Source organism: Aethina tumida, chromosome 1 (assembly GCF_024364675.1).
Source record: "Aethina tumida isolate Nest 87 chromosome 1, icAetTumi1.1, whole genome shotgun sequence".
Lineage (NCBI taxonomy): Eukaryota > Metazoa > Arthropoda > Insecta > Coleoptera > Nitidulidae > Aethina > Aethina tumida.
The window spans coordinates 51,480,635-51,503,703 of NC_065435.1; the positions used below are offsets into that span (position 1 = coordinate 51,480,635).

A 23,069-nucleotide genomic window follows, 5' to 3' on the forward strand; every position below is an offset into this window, starting at 1 on the left:
TACCAACGAATAAAAATATATAATATTAAAAATATGGTAAATTACTAATCTATTATAATATTTTAAATTATAAAACGAAATAAACGTTTAGTTTACAACAACAAGATATAAAATATTTTAAATTGAGAAAATTTTGCATACATATCTGAAAAATAGAACGAACTGTTTGCGAAACAAAGTTATTTATGTTTGCCAAATTTTGTTGAATTCAAATATCGATGCGCCCTTTGGCTTTTACCAAATATTGGTTAATTTAGCATTCAGCTAAAGCTAATGGAGCTGATATCAACAGTCATATACTTAATTGTGTGTTGATGAAATCAAACAAAAAAAAAAAGGAAAAAACTTACATTGGACGCGAAAAACCAGCTCATCGCTGACCGTCTCCCCCTCGCTATTGACGACGGAGCACCGATATCGGCCGGCACTCTGTCTCGTCACCTTCTGCAACACCAAACTCTGGTTGCTGTGGATGATGCGTCCGGACATGTTGTGGTTGAGCACGACACCCTGCAACAAACAAACAAGCCCGATCAGCACACGCTCTGCGGCACAGGAATCGTCAGCTACACGAAAATGCTTTCAGTGACGCGTTTTTTCCGCGATTCCGATTTACTCGTTATCATACCCGGATACTGGCCTAATTAGGTAGGTAGTCGGGATAATGCCGCCGCCATACTGGTCGTGTGCTTTTCATGTCTATCTGCGTTACGATTCTCCGCTGCATTGCACCGTATAACGAACGTCGCTCCGATTGTCCGGGGTGTAATCCATTCAAAAGTTTGACGACGGCAATGCACACGTAGACGTTTTCACGTCTAGGCGTTCAACAGGTGATAACAAAAAAAAAAAAGAAAAATGTGTGTCGCAAGAGTTTTTCGGTTTGTTACCTAAATTAAATAAATTTCAGCAGCATATTCGATAATCTTTGTTAGTACAGATTTCCGGATAACAAGCGCTTGGATAATTGGGGTTTTGCCGTGCATGATTTATAGTACGTTAAAATGGAGAGTTTTACGATACGTGGCGTAATTAAAATTTTATAATAAAATTGGATTGAACATGTGTGTGTGTGTGTAAAATATATCCTCGTCCAAAATCCTGTAGTGAGAAGGTGACATTTTTTTTTTAACAAAATTCAACAAATTTTATCAACTCAAACATGCAAATCCCTGATTACATAAGTTTAATTGGAATGCGATTATTCAAAGTAGTGTTTTTGAAATTTAAATTTTAAAATATTATGTTATATCAGTGAGTTTGCCATTTATTTAAAAACTGTTTATTTCTCTAATCCTATTATTTGTGTATTAAAAAATATGTAAACCTACATCAGAGAGCTTTGTGATATGAATTACTGTTTATTTAAAAACTGTTTATTTGTTTAATCCTATTTATTATGTATTAAACATTTTTACAAACCGACAACGATGTTAAAGTCCATAAGTTGATTATACAATCATGTTATGAAACAATTTTTTTTTCGATCGCATGGAAAATAGCAGAAATACAGTTGAGAAAATTTCAAGCAATTTTTTCGGACAGTTTCGTTAATTTGTAGTTTTTTCCAACATTTTTAATAAATAACAGTTATTTAAAGTTACTTAAAGTTCCAGATGACCAAGATAGGTTACAAACCACATATTTTACGGAGTGAAAAGTAGGAGTATTTACATTTACAGCTGAATTTCTATATAATTCAGTCGTTTAAAGTGAGTAATGAGCCTCGAATTGACCGCATTTTGTTGGTCCGAACTCCTCATATAACGAGTCAGCAATGGTTCGTCATCATTAAATTAAAATATATATATTTTTTTGTTATTGTTGTGTATACTACGCAAATATCAATCTAATTTTATTATTTAAAAAGTTATAAGTTTTTATTTTTCAATGGACAAAATTATAGAAACTTTTTACTCTATGGTCTTTCATTATTCTTTGTGAATTGATTGTTTGCTGGCGGTTCTTTGTATATTATAATTATTTAATCACTGGTCAACGTAAGACATTAAAAAAAATTATAAGTCAGTCTTATCAAGACCGAAAGAAACAAGAAGGATGGATAAGAGTATACGGCTGAATAAGACAACTGTTTCCCGTACTATTAAAAAAAAAATAGAGAAACTGGCAAAATGGTGGCTATGAAAAAATCATGAATGTAAATTAAAGCCACCCTGGAGGAAACAGGACTTGCTGAAATTACTTCAATGACTGTGAGAAGATGGTCAGTGAATGGGGGTTCGTTGGACCCCAGACCTACAAGAAATGATTTCTACTAAATAGTAGTAGTCCAGTTTTCACTTGCTTAGAATTATATTCACGGGAGCATAGAACAGTGTGAACATGTAGTTTCTAGTGACGAGTCTAAATTTAATTTATAAAAATGGTTCTGTTATTTTGAACATCCTCCAGGAACATAGACTTGACGTAAATTCGGAACATGTTCGAGTCTATACCACGGAGATGGACGAAAATTATAAAACAAGAAGATATTATACAAGGTAGTAATGTTAAATTAAATAACACAGATTTAATCATTAAAAATCCCTTTCAAAATGAAAGTTATGTTTATGTCCAGCCCATTTCAGAAAAGTATAGGTAAAATTTTATAGAATAAGAATATAATAGCCTTTATAATACTACATAAATCAACAATGGTAGATTAATATAATTTTAACAGTTACCATTAAATAAAAGAGTTATGACTGAAATATTTAACATTTTAAAAGGTTGCTATAATAATAACAACTACTGTATATTTTATGTCTTGGTGGAACCTTTTAACTTGTTTATCGCTTTCAGTGGTTAAATTTTCTGGAAAATGAAATGACGGAAGAGAAAATGCTTATCTTAATTGTAATATTTGGAAATTTTGAATATGAATATATACTGGGATGACAGGATTAATTAAAACATTGCAATCGTGAAGTAACTGGGTCATTTGTGTTTGAAAACTTATTAACAGCTCCTTAGAATGCCTCTAAGTAAATTGAGTTCAAACATTACATTAATACAATCGACATTCATATAATAAAATGACTTGGGGACCGTCGAAAATATCTACATCAACGTAGGAACTTATATACTATTAACCCCTTCCTCTTTCCATTATAAGATTTTCAATTTTTATTAAATCTACTAAATTAAAGGAACTGCCGATTAAAAATAAGTAATGACTAGACTGTCAGAAATTTGGCGAGATAATTTTATTTTTCATAACAATTAAACCATTTAATTTTATTGGCATATCAACAATTTTAGTGTTAATTGCTTTGATGACACTTTAATGACTTCACCCTATAAACGTCGATGCGGCGAGGTATTAACCGACCGAGCCGGCGACGTCAAATATTTAAGACGTAGCAGAAATGGCATGTCGCCGCTGCGCGTATTAAAAATTTCAGGGTCGCAGGCGACGCAGCGGTGTTTTTACCCGGCCATAAAAGACGGCTTATTAGATGGTAAATAAGTAATGAGCTCCCCCAGATAATTTGACAAGTAGCGCCGGAGCCACCGCTAAGAATCAATTTCGTATTCTCACCGGGCGTGCGAAACCATTCGAACACTCTCCCTCTCTCAAAAAAAAAAAAAAATCCGATTTCCTCCATCGGGATCGCTGTGTGTTTGTGCCCGTGAATATTTCGTGGTTAATGCAATTGCCTGATAGTAGTGTCAACGCGGAAATTGGGAATTGTTTGTATATATTGGTCGATTACAAAATGACTTGGTGCGGAAAGTTTGGCTTCGGATTCTTGATCAATTTCGCCGGAAGTGGAAAGCTTTTAGAGGTGATACATTTGGAATTGTATAAAATATGAAGAGCGAACATTTGGGAATAATAAAGCTCACTTATCGCCGGGCCAAGTGTGTGTGTACGATATCGGGGAGGGACTTTATTGGACAGGCGAACGGCGAAAAAAATCGTAATAATAATGATGATAATAATAAAAGAGAGGAGAATTTCAATTAAACGAAGTGCATAAAATCCATTAGAATAATAAAGCTCCCCTTTCGTTAATGGGACATTTCAATTTCGCATTCATCGCGCGGCGAATTTAAAATATATAAATCTAGGAATTTATGCGCTGGGTTTTATGTCCGACAAAAATTAATAGTCCATTTTTCTTTTTGGTCGTCGGGGATAAAAAGGAGCAGCGGCGCCGATTATCGGCGTTTTCGGCGTGTTATGAACCGATGCACAATCGGCGAATCGACGAATCGACGGCCCGGCCGCGCGGATTGATAAAGGAAAGATGGGAAACTTAATGAGCTATGAACGACGAACAGAAGGAACGAATGATGCAGAAAGATGTCGCCCCGAGCGCCAACCTTCTTAACGTTCTTGTTCGCGCCACCGACCGACAACACAATTATCATCCCACTTCTCTGAATTATGATTCGATTCCTGTTTTTTTTTTCATTCCCCATTTCCAATTTTCATTCCACCGCCTACGTCCCTTTCTCTTATTCATAACATACGACACACTCTCCCTTAATAACTCACAAAACCCCGACTTCCCTCCGGATCCGTACGAAATATAATGCGAGAAAAGAATATTGACATGGGTACAATCGTCTTAAAGGCAGATTTTAAGATTGAGCTCCGCTATTCCCGCTTGGGACTGAAAATTGTAATTGAACGTGTACATTTTTATTGTGCACCAAGTCGTAGATCAAACTCCCATCTCGCCACCCTTAAAGGATTAAACCAAATCAATATCAGTCGGAGCAAGCTGCAGTTAGGAGCTACCGTCTCCTCGGCGATCAAAACAATAATAAAATTGCTCCGATAGTGTCACCGCGAGAGTGCGCGAATTTTCTTGTTAACAATGGTTTATGGAGCAGTTGGGGGAATACCCGGATTAGTTCTTGTTAGAATCGGAGCAGAAGAGAGAAGTTTGTTGAACAAACGGTCGAATTAAACGGAGAGGATTTCGTGCATAACTTTCGGATTCAGTAAGACAGTTCGATAAAAAGTTGGTCAGTGCGGAAAGTTTTAAGTTGTCGCTACTTGGAAATCCGAACAACTTCGCTCACTCACATACTTTTATATTACCGGACGGGACAGGATACCGGAATACTGGGATACCGGGATGCCGCTTTGTCTCTTTGCACTCTTCCACCCCCTTATTTTCTTACTTGCGAATAAATTTACAAACTGTTTTCAGATGTCTATAGGATTTAACGGCTGAACGCCTACAAATTGAAATTTATTTATTTGCTAGCACACACGTAGCCGTGCTCATTAAATTTAAACATTTGAATAAAATAATTTGTACAATATAATTGTGTATCAAGTGATTATCTCTTGGAATAATATTAATATAATTAGTCCTGGAATTAAGTTAATAATCGAACTCTCTGCCGACGTAATGCAAATAACTTTAATGAACAAACCAGCAAAATAAATATTAATTAATGTAATAGTATTTTAAATAATATTTCCACATAAAAATTTAAATTCGTACATTTGTAAAATATTTAATTTTATTTAAATTTTATTAATACGGACAGTTCGAATGAAATTCATTCGAGGTTTTTTTAATATAATGTGCATATTTTATACAAGACCGCTCTTTGATTGTAACCGCATATGTATGCGGATGAAAATAAATATTTAATTTAATTTGAAGAAATTTTTTTTTAAACTATTTCTGGACTTTCACTGAAAACTGTTATATTGCACATGTTTTAGATACGTTTCAAATTTTTATTTGATGTAGTTAATTCTCTTTAAATTTTTCAACAGGTTGTAGTTCATTTTTCTATAACTTAAGTTTAAAAATTGTTTTCTTGATTTCAAATTGTATTTTCTAGATCGTGACCAGGAAATACCTTTGCTGACATCCTGATAATATTATTTCGCTGTGGTCACTCATTTAATAAAATCAACTTGAACTTGATTATATTAAAGTTTGTAGTCAAGATGTTGTTTTTCGGAACGTTGTGAAAGCACAATTTTTTTTGTCTGGTGATGGTTTATAAAGACCAAATCTGCAATAAATTATTTGAAAAGAATAATTAACATACAGTGTTTCTGATAAAGCTGTGAAAGTAGTACAATAGGAATATGTCTATGTGGAATATCCGGTAAACAATGGTAAAGTAGCTCTTGTTTTTAAATGTGAGACTTTTGTACTCCATAACTGACAACATATTTATCATCTTGGACATCTATTTGATAGTAATCTTATTATAACTAGATACTTAATAATTGTAGATACCTATATATCATGTAATCATGGACATAATCTGTTCCCACATAGGCTTTTATGTTTTTATCTCCGTCTCTTTTATACCAGATTATCTAGTAATTAAGTGTTGTTAGTGTGTCTCTGGTATGTTAAAATCAAAATATATTATAAAATATTTGAAAAATCAAATGTTTTTAAATGTTGATGGAATATTTGATTGTCCAGAAATAGATGAACACAATTTTTTCCAAGATATAATAGACAATCAGAAAATTAGAAACTTATTAAAAATTACACTGGTCTACAAATTTAAAAAAAAGTGACTAGAAAAAAGGAGGATGTTTTTTAAGTAATTTAAGAGCATAGAATTTACAGCCAAAATTATCAGGTCTAGTCCACAGATCAGGAATCAAGGTTTTCTTGGAAACAAGAAAAGTGATAACTACAGACAAATTGTTACTGAATTATTGAAAAATTAATTTCAATTATGTGTACGAATGTTACTAAAAATGCATTTTTTGCACTCACATTTGTACTTTCGCCTAGAAAACCTGAGTGCGATGAGAGATGAACAAGGAGAACGTGCTAGACTAGATTTATGAAAGTTGAGAGAAATTAACAAGGATTTTGAGATAAAAGTACGCTTGGAGATTATTACTGGACTGTAATTTAAATAAAAAGTAGTAAGTAAGTTTACTAAACTAATATTTTAACAATAAATAACATTTAAATGTTTCTGTTGTTATACATAGTTTTTGGAAAATAATTAAGCTTAAAGAAAAGACCTTTTTCTTCTCAAAAATGGGAAATAGATTTTATTAAAAAAAACTATGTAATTAGTAATCAAGTAAAAGTTGCAATTCATTTCCTGAGGACTATTTTTTATGATAAAATACTTTTTAATTGTCAATTAAAAATTTTACCCTTGTAAGAAACAGGGAAATTGTTTTAAATTAATCTGATATGATGTAAAAAGGGAAGCAACAATAAAACTTGTTTGTAACTAACTTCATACATTTTGTAACAAAGTTAAGTATGCATGTCGGTGTCTTACTTACAAATTAGAGAGTAACCTCTCAAAATGAATTAACTGTTAAAGATCACAAGCAAGTTGACAGTTGTATATTAACCATAAAAAAGGAAATGCTTGAAAACTAAGCATACTTATATTTTTATTAATACTTTATATATTTATTTTTGCATCAAGAAATTACTCTTACGAATTCTCATATATTATATTTTTTATATACAGAGTGTTTCACACCTTGTCTGAATTTTTTTACTAGATACGTCGATTTAAAAAAAAATTCTAATAAAAGTCCAATAGAAAACGAGATAAAAAATATTAAAGTTTATAACAAACCTAACTTTTGTACTTTTTTATGCAATGTTTACTTTTTAATATTTTCAATTATTGTAACTCAAACAATTTTTATCTGGTTTTTTGTTGTCTCAACCGAAGCATACCGTATGGACGTACAAAATATCGGTGAATTGCGTAAACGGATCACAACAGCTGCCTATAATCTGTGTCTCCGGGAACAGCAGCAAGGAGGAACGTTGGAACTAGTGCGACGAAATTGGATAAGATGGGCCCAAGTTTGCTTGCAGGTCAATGGAGAAAACTTTGTAGAGTAAGGTTTTTTACAAAAATTTTTTTTAAGAAGTCGACTTATTATTAACAAGTCGGATAAGTTATGGAACACCCTGAATATTAATAATATAATTAATAATAATTATTAGAAAAAGACATCATTGTAATTCATGGGAACTTAAAACATTGTGAAAACATAAATAATGCCGAAACTTCGAAATATCAATGACGTTGATTAGAAACACGAAACCGGACGGACAGAATTTTATTGGCGTATTGAAATTTGCAAAACTTTTATGCACGTCATAAACTGCCATTAGATTTCGTGACATAATTAGAAAATCGATAATCACTTTATTTTTTTGTATGTCATCAATTTAAATTTTCAAGTTTTCAAGTGTTTTATGCTGCTGAAAAGTTTCCATATTTAAGTATCGAAATTTATTTATAAACCCCATTGAATTTCGCGACCGTCGCCGTTGCAGCACATGTGCACCGACAGAAAAAAACATGTAATTGAATGACAAAAGTTAAAATGATCATACATTGCCGTATATACGCGGCGCCGATAAAAAGTTGTACGCCAGGGGTTTGTGGGTTGGTCCGCGGGGAACGAAGAGGCCGACTATTGGGGCAGGGGAGGGGGTGTGTCGCGCACAACAAACATTTCTCATCGACATTTCAAAAACCGCTGACTTTTGACCGGATTAAAAAAGCCAATGCAAAATCCAACCAGCAATTCGCAGATTTATTACCGACGTTTCGGAGCGAGGTCGATTGACGCGACTTGTCCGTCTCCCGAAGAGTTCACAGAGTTAATTTATGAACTGATTTATTGGTCGGCCAATAAAAAAGACGCAAAAACTCGACCGTAAAATATTTTTACGCGTTTTCGGCAGCCACCTCCGAATTTACGCCGCCGACGTCTCTGCATTACGAAACGGTTGTAAAATTCATAAATACGGTGTACATTTATTTATTTATTTATTGTATAGTTTTTGATAATATATTGTGACGTCCACGTTGAGATCGCCAATGTGATTTTATTGTTATAATTAAAACTTTTTATGTATAACTTTATTTCATTGAATGAACGTACAGTAGTGGTCACTATAAAAGAAATTTTTTTAAAATTAAGTTATATATTTAAGCCATAATTCTTTTTCTTAATATGGACTGTTATATAGAAAATATAACTGGTAGATCCAGTGGTCGAATTTTAACAAAATTTAAATTTTAAAACTTGATTGTAGAAAAGTTTTTGTGCTGCACTAGTTTTTGTAGAACTTCAGGGTCTTAAATTGTAATATGCAAATGCACTTCTGTATTTATTTCACGTTTATTGCGTTCAAAGGATTCTTTCATTTATATTAAATACCGTTAGTACGAAGCCGTACGAATTTTAGTCATCTAAGTGAGTTTGATAGGGGGCGAATTATTGGGTTTGGAGACTCAAGACTTTCGTTTGTGGAAATTACTAATCGGATGAACCGGAGTCAAAGCACTGTCTGGAATTATTTGAGAGCTTAGTCTGAAGATCTTGAACGACGTGTGAGAGGTTCAGGAAGACGACGAGTGACAAACGAACGTCAAAACCATCGTCTTAGAACTTTAGATTTACGAGATCTCTTTGTGACCACTCTAGAAATTACCAAATAGTGGATTACAGAAGTAAGGCTTTTACCATGCGTAAGAGTTTACCGTAGATGTGGAATGGAATGAGGTCATCTTCTATGATGAATTCCGATTTTGTATGACGATGTATGATATGGAAAGAAATTGTGGAACTCTATTTTCTGTCCTTAAAAATCCATTTTTTTTTAACAGAATAATGGCCGACCTTATATTGCGAGTATTTCTAAAGTTATGATCTAAATTCGATGACATGGCCAGCAACATTTCCGGATTTATCACCGATTGAATACGTGTGGGACAACATGGGCAATATGACATTGGCGGTAGAGACCCCTTAGAATGACGTACTTTAAGATGAAATTGACTATTTCAGTAGATCAATGCCAGAACAAGTTAATGTCGGCCTGGTTCATTGATATTATTAGTTTAAAATAATACTGATGAATATATTCAATAATTTGGTGTGAATTTTTAATCATTTCCATCATAAATCAATGAATCTGACCACTGGGTCTACATGTTCTATTTTCTATGTCACTGAGTTTATATGCATTAATAATGAATATAATTGAAAAACTTTGATGTAGGTGACAGAGCCTAATTCATTTTAGCAAAGTTCGTTGGTTGTATGGTTTAATAAATAATCCCTAGTTGCTTGAAGTGCTTTTATTTATTTGTAGCTGGTTTTGACCTAAATTATAATATATTTTTGCTTTTGTTAACAGTGAAATATGCTTAAATGTGAATACTTAAAAATATGTTTAAAATTGAAACCTCATATGAATATAAAATTAATTTAATATTGAAACCTGATTGTATAAATGCCTAATTTAAAACTAAGAATATATTTAATAAACAATTTCGTTTTTACCTACCACAAAGTTATTAAAATTTTGATGTCTCGAAAATTAATAAGGTCGTGGTAATAAAATAATCATTTGTGGCAGCGAAAATCAATTTGCGCAAAATAAAAGTGCCTTAAACGGAAATAATAATTAATTCAGGCGGTAAATATTTTTATTTGTCGCCGGGGAGATTGTTGCGATAGTTAAAAACACGAATAAAATTTCAAATTCATGGAAAGTCGGATCCTTTTTTCATCGCTGTAAAGTTCCTAAGAAGCTTATTTCCACTTTGTCACAATTTGCCCGTGATTTATCAACTTTACGGGGTCCCTCTCTCTGTTTTATTTCTTATTAAAAATTTAATTCCCTCATATTTCAGCGCTCTCCTTATTTTCTATTAGAAAGTTTTCGGGCCGGATTTTTTATCGGGAAAAAAAGAACGACAAGAGCGGATGGGATGGATCACTTTAAAAAAAAAAAACTTCCGGCACGGACGATCAACTCGTTCAAGTGTCATTTCAATTTGATGTTGCGTTTAATTCGGCCCCGGGATCGGTATAGTTTTTATGCCGTGTATTACAAGTATTGACTTGACTTTATTAAATCCGGAACCATCTGCGCTTTATTAAATTTCATATCGAAAGATGGAGAAAATGTTTAAGGGTACAACCTGCGGCTTAACGTATTTGAAGATAATTTATCGCGCATCTCCATACACATAAACTTTTACGGCTTTCCGCGTCCGCTTTAATTAAAGCTTTTTTTGCCAGTTTATGCCCACCATAACTCCGAACTGAACGATGTATGCAACCGAAACCGAAGCAACGTGTTGTGTTGCGGTTTTAGGTAACGCTTTTATAAGATCCATCCCCTTCGCTCTTCGTAATAATCGTCCGCCGTCTATTAAATACGAATTTAATAACGAATTGCCCATAGTTTATGGTAACTATGAAAATTTATACTAATTAATGCGTCTAATTGTAAGCGATACAATGTGGAAGCCTGATGTTTTTTTTACTATATTTAATAAATGTTTAATAATAGCAATTTCAAAGAGGACACTCAGCTTTGAAGTGAAATTTCTTGAATACTACTTTTTTACATTCTACCTCAATTCAGTTACACTCTCAAACGAGAATAAAGCTCTAGCAAAAAGAGTGAAGAACCTAGAAATTAAAAAATAAAACTTAATTTAATATAAGTCCTTAAAAAGTTTTAATTACCTTATTGAATTAATATAATTTTTTGATGAAGTCGCTCAAAATATTATTTATAACGTTGTAAAGTTTTCTAAGTAGATCAAATGTGCCAATTCGAGATTCCAACTTACCACAACAATCTACAAAACTTTCAACTTGAGAAGTTCGTTTTGTGCTATAGGTAGTAAAAGTTTAATTATTTTGTTAAGACTTAGTTTAAAATTCTTTATTGTTAAGACAAGACTTAAATTAAAAGCAAATCTAATAGTACAGTCTGTCTATGAATATTTTACGAGTGACATAGCAGTAGTAAGTGAATTAATATTCAGTAATAAAAAGTAATTATATAAAAAAGTCTCTTAGAGCTTCAAATTAGTTTCCGGTTATGTATTAAATTTCTAAGAATCAGTTGAGTTCCAATCTTCAAATTCTATATGAAACATTTTCAATTTTTTTCCTTCGCACAGAAATGCAGAAATCAAAGAAATTTTATCCTTCTCCTCTCTTACAGAATATTAATCAAAACTGGCTTTTTCTAAAGCAACTGAAAATGTCTTCATTAACTTTCTTCAATTTTTTCGTTCTAACATTTATTTATAGAAATCAAATGAATCTTTCTCCTTTCTTATAGAATAGTTCATTAATGTGATGCCAATTTTCTCATTGAATTTTTCTTTTTGAAATAATTTTTCTTAATTCTGTACTGCTGCAGACACATTTTCTTTGAGTCGAAAGACAATTTTGATTAATTTTATGAGAAATAAATCAACTTTTATGCATTTTTGTAAATGTTCCAAATGTGGTGCTAATTTTTTCGTTTTCTTCTTCTTTTTAAATATTATTTTTTAATTTTGCACCGGTAATAACAGCACATTTTGAATCTTGAACTGGTCGAAAAAGATAATTTTGATTAAGCATAAACCATATTAAATTGCATTAACATTAAAGATAACGATAATAGAAATCTAATTATAGATTTTCGAGATATTGACTGAACAAAACGTCGTGAGCCACCCCGTTTCATTTTATACATATGTATATCACTTATCATTTAAATACCAACCAAATGATTTCGGCGCAAAAAGTCTCACCGATTCGTTTCATAATCTTCAGCGATGGCAAAACGAAATGAATAATAGGTCCGAGCGAACGGACAGAGCAATCAATCCGATGGAAAGAACGAAACTGGCAGCCACACGTCACATACAAATGCGCAGCTTTTTTCGCCCAAGCCCGCCGTCTTCGCTCCCAATTACGTCCCCCGCATGTCCGCCACTTTATCGTGACGTGCGTCTCACAAACCGCCTCCACGACCTCCCTTCCCCCCATGCCGACCCAAAGACGGATCGCCTTTAATTATCCGGACTATCCGATTGTGTTCCGGGGCTCGATGAGAAAAAAACGCCGTTCGTAAAAAATGCACACGTTCGACGAAAAACCGGAACAATGGCCAACTCCTTCCCGTTCCCGTCACTGTTCTATTATGTTCTCCGGACAGTTAACATACCTATATAGAATATAAATATGGAAGTAATTAGCTGCGCCTGAACGTTATAACAATGATGTGTATATCTTCATTGTTGTACCGCTTTAATTGGGTATATTTTAATTGGTAACAAAAAACGGACAAGTAGGAAGCCAAATTTGTAATTTATATGAAACAATATAGATTTATTATTATGATAAAATTAATCTATAACTAATAATCAAGAACTTTTTTGAAGTTAAAAACATATTGAAATTTATAATTGAAAACCTTAATTCAAACAGAATGGCTATCAACATTAGTATGGATTTATTAAATGCTTTTAATCTGATAAATTATTCAATTTTGCTACGAAAAATAGAATAGATATTGCTTTGAAAGTCATTAAATCATATTTTATCGATCACAATCAAATGGTTGTGATTATTCATAAATAGCATTATAACATAATTACACATTATTATTTAACTCCAAGAGCACATGAAGTTCCTCATGACTCAGTTCTGTAGCCCCTATATTTTATATTAATGATTTTCAATTGTGTACACACTGTTTTAAACAAATTAAAAAGAGACTTAAATCAAATATTTTAATAGTTTAAAAATAATAAACTAATCAACAGAGGAACAACATTCACTAATGCTAAAGTTTCCGTTAAAGAATTTCACGATTCTCTTATTATTCCATCTAGATATCTTAAATAAATATTTATTAATAACAAAGTCTTCTTATAAATTATAATTCATAATTTATTAGTCCATTGGAAAATGTGTTATTTAAATTTCTATGGAAACGCAGCGAATATTATTGTTTTTAGAGTGTTTGGTACCGTTTAGAGTTAGTATTTTAGGTTCAATTAAGGATAATCCGTTTATCGGAGCGGCGCGCGAAAAGTTATTGAAAATTACAGTCGAATCCGTGGATTTTCATTCGCTGATGGACGCCTTCCAGTCGCATTCGCGGCACACGGAAAAACAATAACGCCGTTATTTATGTATTCGCATGCAACGCTTTTATGGCAAAACGCCATCGATTTTTCACCTTTTTTTTTTGTTGTTTTTCTTTCGCATGTGTTCGCACACGATGTGTTTGTGTGTGCATGTGTATGGGAGTTGTGCAAAAGGCAAAAGTCGTCGTCGAAGTGAACTTCCTCTCGTTGTCGCTTTTACGACCCGATTTTATTCCGTCTTTCTTGCCGATGACATAAGCGGCAAAACTGGCTTTTTCTCCCTTTGAAACGCCGGAGCGTACCATTAATATGTCACCTGGCGCTTATTGGAATTTGTTTCAACAGCATACGCCTATAATGCGGAAACAGGGTTTCTTTTAACTTGTTAACGAAAGAAAACTCTTCGCGTTATCCTTATCAAACTTTATTATAATTCAGGCAATATGAACGAGGAAGGGCGTAAAATTAAATTGCCTTATAAATAAAGGAATGAAGTAGGTACTCCAGAAATCTGAATCATTAAAAATTCTATTATTTTATTAAGTAGACTAAAAAAACTACTGATTAATTAGTAAAATTTTAATGGTTATATACACTTTGAAAGCTAGTGATTAATCAGTTACAGATAACTGACATCTTGTTTATGTGACCAGCAAAAAAGTCTAACTAGTGTACTGATTAAATCAGTACAGTTTCCTCTGAATAATTGGTATAATCCCCCTTGTCAATTAGTACAATTTCACTGTTAAATCTGTCTTATTCCACCCATTAATAAGTACAACTTCATTAATTAATCAGTAATAGGTGTTACAGGGATTGAACTGATTTTTCAAAAGAGTTGTGCTGTAACATACAGTAATAAATAATAACATTCCGATTGTTGAACGCTACTCTTCATTAAATACGCTTGCCCATCAGAATGGTGTCACATATCTATGAATTATCATAACTAAAAATATGAATATGAAAAGTTTAAAAGTTTTAAATAAATATTCAGTAGTGTAGAAAATAGATCGAAAAAAAGAGAACTGACTAGAACTTTTCTTTATTATTGAACTTTTTAAACGGATTTTTAATGATTAAATCTATGTTATTTAATTTAACATTAATATTTTGCATACAATCCTTTTTGTCTTATAATTTTGTTTCATCTCACTGGTACGAACTCGACCATTTTCCGAATATACAACAAGTCTATATTCCTTCAAACTTCATGAATTGCTATTATGAGTTCATTTAAATTTGTGTCCATGTTTTCTATAGGGTTGATTCCTGGAGATAGGGATGGGAGGGACAAAACTTCGATGCTTTGGTCTTCTAATCAATGCATCACAATTTTGGATTTGTGTCTGAGATGGTTTTCATGTTGAAACACAATTATTAAAAGCACCATTTTTTCAATATATAGAAGCAACTTATTGTGTAATTTACCCCTATACTTAAATCGATCTAGCATCCTCATAACATAATTTAGACTTATTACTAGAAACTACTCGTGCCTGCTATTCTATGGTTCTAAGTAAGTCAAAATTAGACAATTCTATTTTAATAAAGATCAGGGCTTTCCTTGTAGGTTTCACTAACCTTCTTTTTACAGTTCTTGAACTAATTTCGGTAAGTTCTATTTCCTCCAGATGGTTTTAATTTCAGTTGATGATAAGACTGGATTGTTTGATTGACATTTGAATTATCTAGTTATCGATTTTCTTTGAAATTTTTCGAACCCAGACAAATTTCTTGTTGGCTATCACTTGGTCAGTTTCTCTAAAATTTTTAACACGATAAAAGATGACTTACGAGGGTGGTCTGAAAAGTTTCCGACCTCAACTCTCGTCAATAAAAGCTAGTGAACATAGTTGTGCAGTCGTTTGAGTGAGTCGATGTGAGTGTTTTTGTAAAAATGGAAAAAATTAAATATCGAGCTGTTATTAAATTTTTGTTTTTGAAAAGCCATATGCCTACGCAAATCAAAGATGAGTTGGACTGTGTATGGGGACTCTCCAGTATCATTTACCACAGTGGAATTTTGGGCAGCTGAATTTAAACGTGGCCGTAAGAGCTTGGGAGACGATGAACGTTCGAGACGTAAAAAAATTTCAACTACTGACGATAACATTGCTAAAGCTCACCAAATAGTGTTAAACTATCGCCGAATTAAAGTGAGAGATAATGAAAATGTCCAAAGAACGTGTCTGTCACATATTAAATGAAGATTTAGACATGAGAAAGTAGTCCGCGCGTTGGGTGCCGCGTTTGCTCACGTTAGACCAAAAACGTGTTCGAATGAACATTCCAACGCTCAGTTTAGGCGCAATAAATCCGAGTTTTGGCGCCGATTAATAACTTTAGATGAAACTTGGATACACCATTATACGCCCGAAACAAAAATACTGTCAAAACAGTGGACTGCAAAGAGGGAACTGGCTCCAAAAAAAGCAAAAACTGTTTTTTCGACTGAGAAAGTGGCGACTGTTTTTTGGGTTAGTCATGGAGTTATCTTAATTGATTATCTTCAAAAAGGAAAAACCATTACAGGAGCATACTACGCATCATTACTTGACAAGCCGAAGAGAAATTGCAGAAAAATGGCCACATTTACAGAAAAAGAAAATCCTGCTTCACCAAGACACAGCCAAAAATCAACGAATTACGGTTTGAACTGCTTAATCACCCGTTTTACTCACCAGATCTAACGCCAAGTGAATTCTATTTGTTCCCTCATCTAAAAACTGCGCTCGGAGGACAGAGACGCCGAGTATTATTTGGACGGGTTAGAGAGATGGGAGAATCGCTGGAAGAAGTGTGTTACATGGAGACCATGTAGAAAAATAAATAAAAAATTTAAGAAAAAAATTGTATCATTATTAGGTCGGAAACTTTTCAGACCTTCCTCGTATGTAGCACTAAATTCTTAGCCATCTCTTCTTGTGTTTCTCGGTAGTAAATAATCGATTTAAATTCACAAAGAGCAATGGAAGACCGTAAAGTAAAGAATAAAATTATATTGCCCAGTTACGTAGTAACATTAAACAACTAGCATCCAATTCAAGTAACACAGCTTATATTTTTAATATGTTTTAATAGTGCATGAAAGAAAATTTATTTAATAAGAGGCAGCAGTTTTCAGTTTTCCGTTGACTCAGATTTAGAGAGTGCATACATTTTTCTCCTTTTTTTTTTAAAAAAAAAACTAAAATCTTATAAACGTCTACGCGTACATTTATACATTTCGAGCGTGAAACATTCGCCGTGCACACACCTCTTACATTTTCTTGTTTCAATTAAAATGACACATGGAGGCGACGAAGCGAACGCGACAGGAAGCCCCAGGAGCGTTAATTGGCGGCGAAAAGTGGAAATTGTCGGGACGGCCGTGGCCGCAAAAATTTCCGAATTAAAATCCTCGTGGCAATAATGCGGAGTGAACGTGGGTGAGTGTAAAAGGCCTCGACGGAATAACGCGCGTCGGTGTTTCATCTAATATGACACCGTGTTTCCTGCACTCCGCCCGATTGAACCGCACCATTAATATTTATCGCGGATGGAAAACGGAGGAAAAAAAAAACGAACGAAAAAACAAAAAAACGGTCGTCCGAGGCGGCAGACGTTTTCCCACTCATTAGCGCCTTCCCTCGGCTATATTTCGCACCTTGCGTCGCCCATTCATCATCGGTTTTAAATTGTTTCGGATTTCGTCGCACTTCCGAGGCGGTCACGGCATGATTTAGGCATCGGTTTAAAATTACCATGGGGTATAGAAAAAATAACGGGGACTGTTGTCGAGATTTTGTCCGCGGTCGCCGTTATTTACACTTAACAAAAACTTATTTAATGTTCTTTAAAATATGTAAATGTTTAAAAATAAAATGGGCGACGGTGGTTAGACATTGATTGACAGCACGCTGCGAAACCTCCAACGTAGTATTAAAAAGACCGGTAAACGGGTCTGGTTTAAATCGTATGCGGCACATGTGATCCATAATATTTTACATGTGATAATTTGCAGGATGTGTACGAATGTGAAAACCAGCACGGGAGTCATATCGTATCAGTAATATGTATATACATACATATATATTGTACGTGGAAATGGAAGATAGTAAAAATGAAAATGCGTTTTTTATTGTGGACTTCCAGTGCGGAACGTGCATTCGGTGCAACTATCGATTGCTGGGGGAACTAAACTATCCATCGTGATTATTTTTCTCGGCAATGTACGCAAAAAAATGCCTCGGGAAAGATATACAACGCAGCACGTCAAGTGGACAGATAAATAACTCGCTCTTATTGTGGTCACGTGAGTCGACTTTTCCCCCGACAAATCGGCAAACTCGCATCGGACGACATACATAAAATAATTCATTATTAAGTTTGTGGTGAACAATGAAATTTTATTCAAAACTATTTATGGAAATTATTTACACAATTTTCATTTTGTGTGCAAATTCAGACATAATTAAATTCATTACGATTGTCCTAAGTTTCAACATGCATTAAAAACAACAACAGAATATGCAAATATATATTTTAATTTAACCAAATTTTAATTTAATTTTTTATGCAATATTCTGTTTTATGATATTTTATATGTGTAACATTTTTGACTTTATTATTTATTTTTATTCAACTTTTAATGTAGAATTCATGTTATTGTTATTTTACGGCTGTAATAACCATTTATTGATATTTGAATCTTTTGGTCTGGTTAACAAATTTTGTAATATAAATAAATATAAAATAGTTTCAACCCCCTTCCATTCCATTTTCTCCCATCCATGGCTACTGTTTTTTTTTTACCTCACTCTCCCTTAGTTCCTCCCTCTATAAGTCCAAGTAAAAATATACATATAATAAGTGTTAAAATAATAAATCATTTCATTTCATTAATTAAGAAAAAACTTTTTAGTTATATTTATACATCAATGTACATCCTTCCGAGGAGAAGTTATATTGGAACTTACGATTTTTGATTAGTTTTCTTATTTTCCATTTTATTTATTTCAATTTGTTGTTTGGTGTAATATTGCGGTTCAGTTGATTTCAAAGAGTCAAAGTGATCATCCACTAATGTCCCGAGTAAGAAGACGTCGAGGGATTCGTCAATTAACCCTATTCTGAACGGGACCGAATTATCGGGCTTAGTGAGAGTGGTCTTTCCATCAGAGAAATTGCTTGAAGAGTTAAACGGTTTGTTTCTAGTGTGGTCGAGTGTACGTGATCAATAGAAATGAGATGTCGTGCCAAAGACTCCGGACAACCAAGAGGTACTACTAAAAGGCAAGAATTAAAGGACACTTTCAACTTTTGTAACTTAGATACCGACTAACTTAAATTTTAATTAAGTTAGATTCTTTGCCTTAAGAACAAATTAATAACCTGATTTCTTGAAGTAGATCTACACACAATTAACATACTAAACAACAATTTGATTCCATAACTTGATTCATCACACCAATTCAAGAAGCTTGAAAGAATATGGACTTGTATATTTGGAAAATGGCCGAATCTTTGCTACGAAAATGGGTCAAAATCATGAAAGAAAAGAGATATTAAACAAAGTTTTAATATTAAATTAAATAACACTGATTTAATCATTAAAAAACCCTTTCAAAATTAAAGTTGCCATATCTATGGTCGGCTCAATTTAGAAAAACATGTGTAACATTTTATATAATAAAAGAAATATAATAATAAGACTGTATAAAACAATAGTTATGTTATTTAAACATTAAATAGTTATGACTAAAATACTTAACATTTTAAAAAGTTGCTCTAGTATTGTTTATTATTATATGTAATTTTTATATTTTTTCATATATTACCTTCAACTTAACATTTCAATAATAAGACTTCAACATTTATTATTTTGTTAATATAATGGATTATTCGTTATTCTTTCCTAAGATTTATTTCCAGACAGTATGATTAACGGACGCAGAGGTGATAAGGGAAAAGAAAAGGGACAATGGAACAAATATAAATTATGTCTAATTAAACTATGACACTAATTGAATGTTTTTAGATTTTTGTAGGGGAATCCAGAACGAAAAACCTGTTAATTGTATTGTAGGTGATAATCTCCTTCAAAATTGTATAATTATGTTTTAATTAATAATTTTGTACTTAATTTAAAACTTCTTATCTTTAAATATAAAATTCATTTAAAATTTGTTTTTGAAGTTTTCTTATATTATCCCTGCTTTAAAAATAATTATCGGACGCAGCTGCTAAAATTTCCGAACTGACCGCCCAAATGCATAATTCATAGAAAATACTTACCTAAGATGAATGGTTGGTTATCGGTGTAAATTTAGTAATCTGATAGTATTAGTTCGATAATCAATCAGCGTGTCGGACGTGGAGTGAAAAAGTCGTGGTTTATTTAGGCATCGTCCGGGTCGTCCGGGAATAATTAGCCGGATTGGATAGGTAGCAGTGGCAGTGGTAGTGGGTAACTAATTGCAAGTCGAGGAATTAAATCATTATTCAGTTAAATTATGAATAGTGGAGATCGTAATATTGTTAGGTTAATTACTGGGGGCCTAATTACATTTCCACCCTTGACACGTCAGAAGTAATATCGGTACGTGCGTGGATTATTAACACACACAGACACACACGTCGGATTATTATCGTTGGGAAATAATCTCGTCGACCATTTTTATTCCATTATCCGATAATCAAGGGGGCTTCTAATGTTTGTTTGATTTGTTTGATGCCCATGAAAAGTGGACTTGCCAAATGTGTACGGCAAACACATAATGTTAGGGGTTTAATGCTGTTTAATTTCGCTTTTTAAAAACTTAAATTCTCGTTGATGCCCGTGAAAAAATTACCGAAATCCGGTTGACGCTGATAATAAATATTAATTCTCGAGTTTTAATATAGTAAAAAATATGGGTGTCGCTTTAGAGTAAACCTAAATTAAACAAGTTACATTAACAAAGAATAATGACCGTGAATAAGCAGACAGTAAATTAATTCATTCGGTTGATAAGAAAAGTAGCAAAGCAATAATTCGTAATTCCCCAAGCACGTTGATGTGAATGATTTGTTCCGATGATCAATAATTCGCAAAAGGTTTTTGCCAGGGATTCGAGCTTGTAACCGCATAAAAATTTAATCCCTTCGGTTACGGACGTATTTTTATTCTTCTGACAGCCGAGTCCGATTATTTATATCCATCTTTGAGACGAAGTAAAGCCTCTATCACTGTCTCCGTATCGGCTTCATCTCGAGTAAATACACACACACACACACACACACAAATAATCAGTTTTCTGATTGATTCTCCCAGTCTAGCCGATAAAGGTGTGGGTGGGAAAACCAATTGATTACTCATCGGCAAAATGATATGGTAACAGTGGCTACAATTAACGGGGCCATTAAAAATATACAAAAACAGTAAGGCATTACTTCTTTTACACAATATCAGTTTTACGTTTCGACGAAAATTATATGTAATTTCGATAATGACACGCTAAGTGATGTTTGCGTATTGATTAAATTTTACTATGGAGCCGATAAATTATCATCAATGAGATTTCGGAATTGAATTATTAATGAGAACAATTATTAATGTATCGGTAAGTATTAGTTTCTGACTCCATCGGCAGCTAAAAATAATACAACGAAGCTTCGGTACAATACTATTAACTGATGTTTCTAACATATTAGGTACGAGCTTTTTTATCAGTTCAAATTTTTTTTTTCATAGATAATATTTATTATTTTATTTTTATATATATATTAGCTTGATTAAAAAAAGAGGCGTCACTAATTTTCTTGATTACACTTACCCATTTCGTAAAAAAATAATGCGTCTTAGAAAATTCAAATAAAACATTCAATATCAAATTAATGAAGATTAAAAAGTGTTTAATTAATGAAGATTAAAAGATGTTCTTTTAATATATAAAATTAATATGCATATACAGTGTCTGCTACAAACCTGAGACTTTAATATACTGTTACTGAGCTTTTAAAATTCATTCATTTTTAAAAACTATTAATTTGCTAAACTTTCTTCCAATTCCCTTTATTTATATTTATTTTTTGGTTTCGTAGTGAAATCTAATTTTAAGTACACATAACAAATAATTTGTAAAAACTTAATTTTATGATTGTTTATGTGGTTTCACAAAAAAAATAACATCTTTTTTTACAAACAACGTAAGACAACCAATATTTGAGTAAATTTTATGATTTAATTAAGATTGAGAAGTCTTTAGTTTTACAAAAAAGGTTTTTTGTAGTTGAAAACGACTTTATTCATGTTCTTTTAATATATAAAATTAATATGAATATACAATATCTATTGTAAGACTAGGACTTTAATATATTGGTACTGAGCTTTTAAAACTCATTTATTTTTAAAAACTATTCATTTGCTAATCTTACTCCTGATCTAAGCTAAGTACTTGTAGCAAACAATTAGCTGTTTTCTCTGTTAATTCAGATATTATGCTCATTCAATTTTGATCTTCTGCGCAACTTGAGCTTTTAGAGAGAGAATAATATCAGTGAAAAGAAATAAATGTGTTATCAACCTAGAGATCTATGATGGACCAGATTTCATTGTATATCTCTATATAAAACCTTAATATTTTAATGTAGAATTCTATCAGAAGTACAAGAATATATATTAGATTTATTGTCAAATTTTATGTACAAATTTTAGCTTTTGCAGTTAGCTTGACAGAAGTTATGAGAAAATAGACACAGTTTCTACATTACATGGAAGTTAATTAGCTACCTGAAATTTGATTCACAAGGTTATAAACCTTTAATAAAGACACAACAAATCAGTTAACAGGTCAATAACAAAGATACATTAAAGTGGCCCTCATGTTGCAGTAACTCTGTATATTATTGTTTCAATTCCACACGATTTATGTGAATATGGCGCACCGTTTTTTTTTAATAAATCGTAACGTTTTATGTATTTCAAAACGACCCGAAAGGAAATAAAACCATCGTTAGTCGCACACACGTGAAATAATATAATTTGCATCTGGGTCGCGACAATAGTTAGAAAAATGAGCGCCCATTTCCCGGACGATTTCATCTTTCAAAGGCCCGATCTGTCACACGAGATTAAAAATTTCATCGTCCACAATGACCTCCGGGCAATAATAATGCAACGGGTTCGCTTTTCATAACAGAAC

At 32.8% G+C, this 23,069-nt stretch overlaps 1 protein-coding gene across 1 annotated transcript in view; it reads right to left on the minus strand.

The window, feature by feature from the left end:
• LOC109595142 (neural cell adhesion molecule 2) overlaps positions 1–23,069 on the minus strand; it is a gene marked incomplete at its 5' end in the record, with an annotated part of 230,011 nt that overhangs the window by 71,697 nt on the left and 135,245 nt on the right. Inside the window, one exon of the mRNA XM_049964147.1 lies at positions 351–510. Within this exon, the coding sequence (XP_049820104.1) occupies positions 351–510 (160 nt within the window). The remainder of the gene's footprint in view (positions 1–350; positions 511–23,069) is intronic.